This window comes from Alexandromys fortis, unplaced genomic scaffold (genome assembly GCF_014885135.2).
Source record: "Alexandromys fortis isolate MF-2015 unplaced genomic scaffold, M_Fortis_MF-2015_v1.1 scaffold_99, whole genome shotgun sequence".
NCBI lineage: Eukaryota > Metazoa > Chordata > Mammalia > Rodentia > Cricetidae > Alexandromys > Alexandromys fortis.
In genome coordinates, this window is record NW_026067982.1 from 2,623,956 (window position 1) to 2,625,713 (window position 1,758).

General features: G+C 38.6%; 1 protein-coding gene across 1 annotated transcript in view; it reads right to left on the reverse strand.

Annotated features, from left to right (window-relative positions):
- Pals1 (protein associated with LIN7 1, MAGUK p55 family member) overlaps nt 1–1,758 on the reverse strand; it is an 88,780-nt gene that overhangs the window by 15,487 nt on the left and 71,535 nt on the right. Inside the window, exon 8 of the mRNA XM_050158606.1 lies at nt 933–1,146. Within this exon, the coding sequence (XP_050014563.1) occupies nt 933–1,146 (214 nt within the window). The remainder of the gene's footprint in view (nt 1–932; nt 1,147–1,758) is intronic.

Below are 1,758 nucleotides of genomic sequence, written 5' to 3' on the forward strand. Positions count from 1 at the left end.
GAGACAGGGTTTCTCTGTGGCTTTGGAGCCTGTCCTGGAACTAGCTCTGTAGACCAGGCTGGTCTCGAACTCACAGAGATCCGCCTGCCTCTGCAAATCTTAAAAACTCTTTTTATAAGGGTGATTAGAAGTGAGTACCTGATTAATGCTAGCATTGCCCAACAGAATTTGTCAACAGAAATGTGTTGCGGCTATCTCTCAAGATGACAGCCATTAACTACACAATAAATCTTGTTCAACTGTAGCTAGTGAGAGTAAGAAACTGAATTTTAATTTAATTCACCAGGCATTCCATAGATGTATAGACACACATAAAATAAAAATAAATCTTTAAAAGATAAAAGGAAAAAATAAAGCTATTATATAATAAGGCTCAAAGTAAATAAAAACAAACAAAACAAAAACCAAACATAAAATAAGAAAAACTGACAAATACTGTAAAGTTAGGCCAGACTATCTTATGATGTGGGAGTGTCATATATCAATCTGTTGATTTCATTGGCTGAGCAATAAAGAAACTGGTTGGCCCTGATAGGTTAAAACCTAGGTGGGAGGAGTAAACAGAATAGGATGCTGGGAGGAAGAGGAAGTGAGCTCAGACTCTGCTCGGCTCCCAGAGAGACTCGACATCTCTGCACTCTGGAGCAGAGACACCATGATGGACGGAGGCTAGAATCTTCCCGGTAAGCGCACCTTGGGGTGCTTACACAGATGATTAGAAATGGGCTAAATTAATATGTGAGAATTAGCCTAGAAGAGGCTAGATAGAAATGGGTCAAGCAGTTAAATGAATACAGTTTGTGTGTTGTTATTTCGGGCATGAGCTAGCCAAGCAGCCGGGGTGTTGGGGACGCAGCCCCGCCGCTCATATTTCAACAATCTTATACTCACCAGTTATTGAAAAACTGCTCTGAAATAATCCCTTCTAGTTTAATAACAAAGTAGGTTTTTAAATGAATCAATTATTCTACAGTCTGATCGTACCAATAAATCAAAAACCTCATTGACATCCTTCCCCCGAATCTCAATGCCGTTGATCTCCAGAACCTCGTCTCCTTCGTGTAAGAGCCCACTCTTCTCTGCGGCACCGCCTTTCACGATACGGCTGATGATGACAGAATCCATTTCATTACGAACCGTGGCACCCTAAAAACACCCAACATCTAATTTAAACATAAAAATGTAACTTTTGTTAAGCATTTCATTTTTAAATCCTATTTTTTAATCTGATAAGACCAGTCTTTATCTGAGAATAAATTCACTCACATGGCTACAGTTAACAACTAACTACACATGAAAGCAAAGCATTCCCCCAGAACACTTTGTTTAGAAATACTTTACTCATTAAAATTCTGAAATCACACAGATTTCTGACGCATATAATAACAGAAAAATGTACTCAGTGTTTAAAGACATAAAAATCAAATCATAAATTCTTTTCTTCTGGATCCTATTCCAAGAGCTAGAAAACATCTAGGCATAACTAATAAACACAGGGACTAACTATAAATAATTTCTTAAAATACAAAATACAATTAAGGGGTAAATAGCAATGTGGTTAATTATGAAAATCAAGCCAGGAGGTGGTGGTGCACGCCTTTAATCCCAGCACTCGGGAGGCAGAGGCAAGCAGATCTCTGAGTTTGAGGCCAGTCTGGTCTACAAAAGCTAATTCCAGGACAGCTAGGACTGTTACACAGGGAAACCCTGTCTCGAGAAACAAACAAAGAAAGAAAGAAAGAAAGAAAGAAAGAGAGA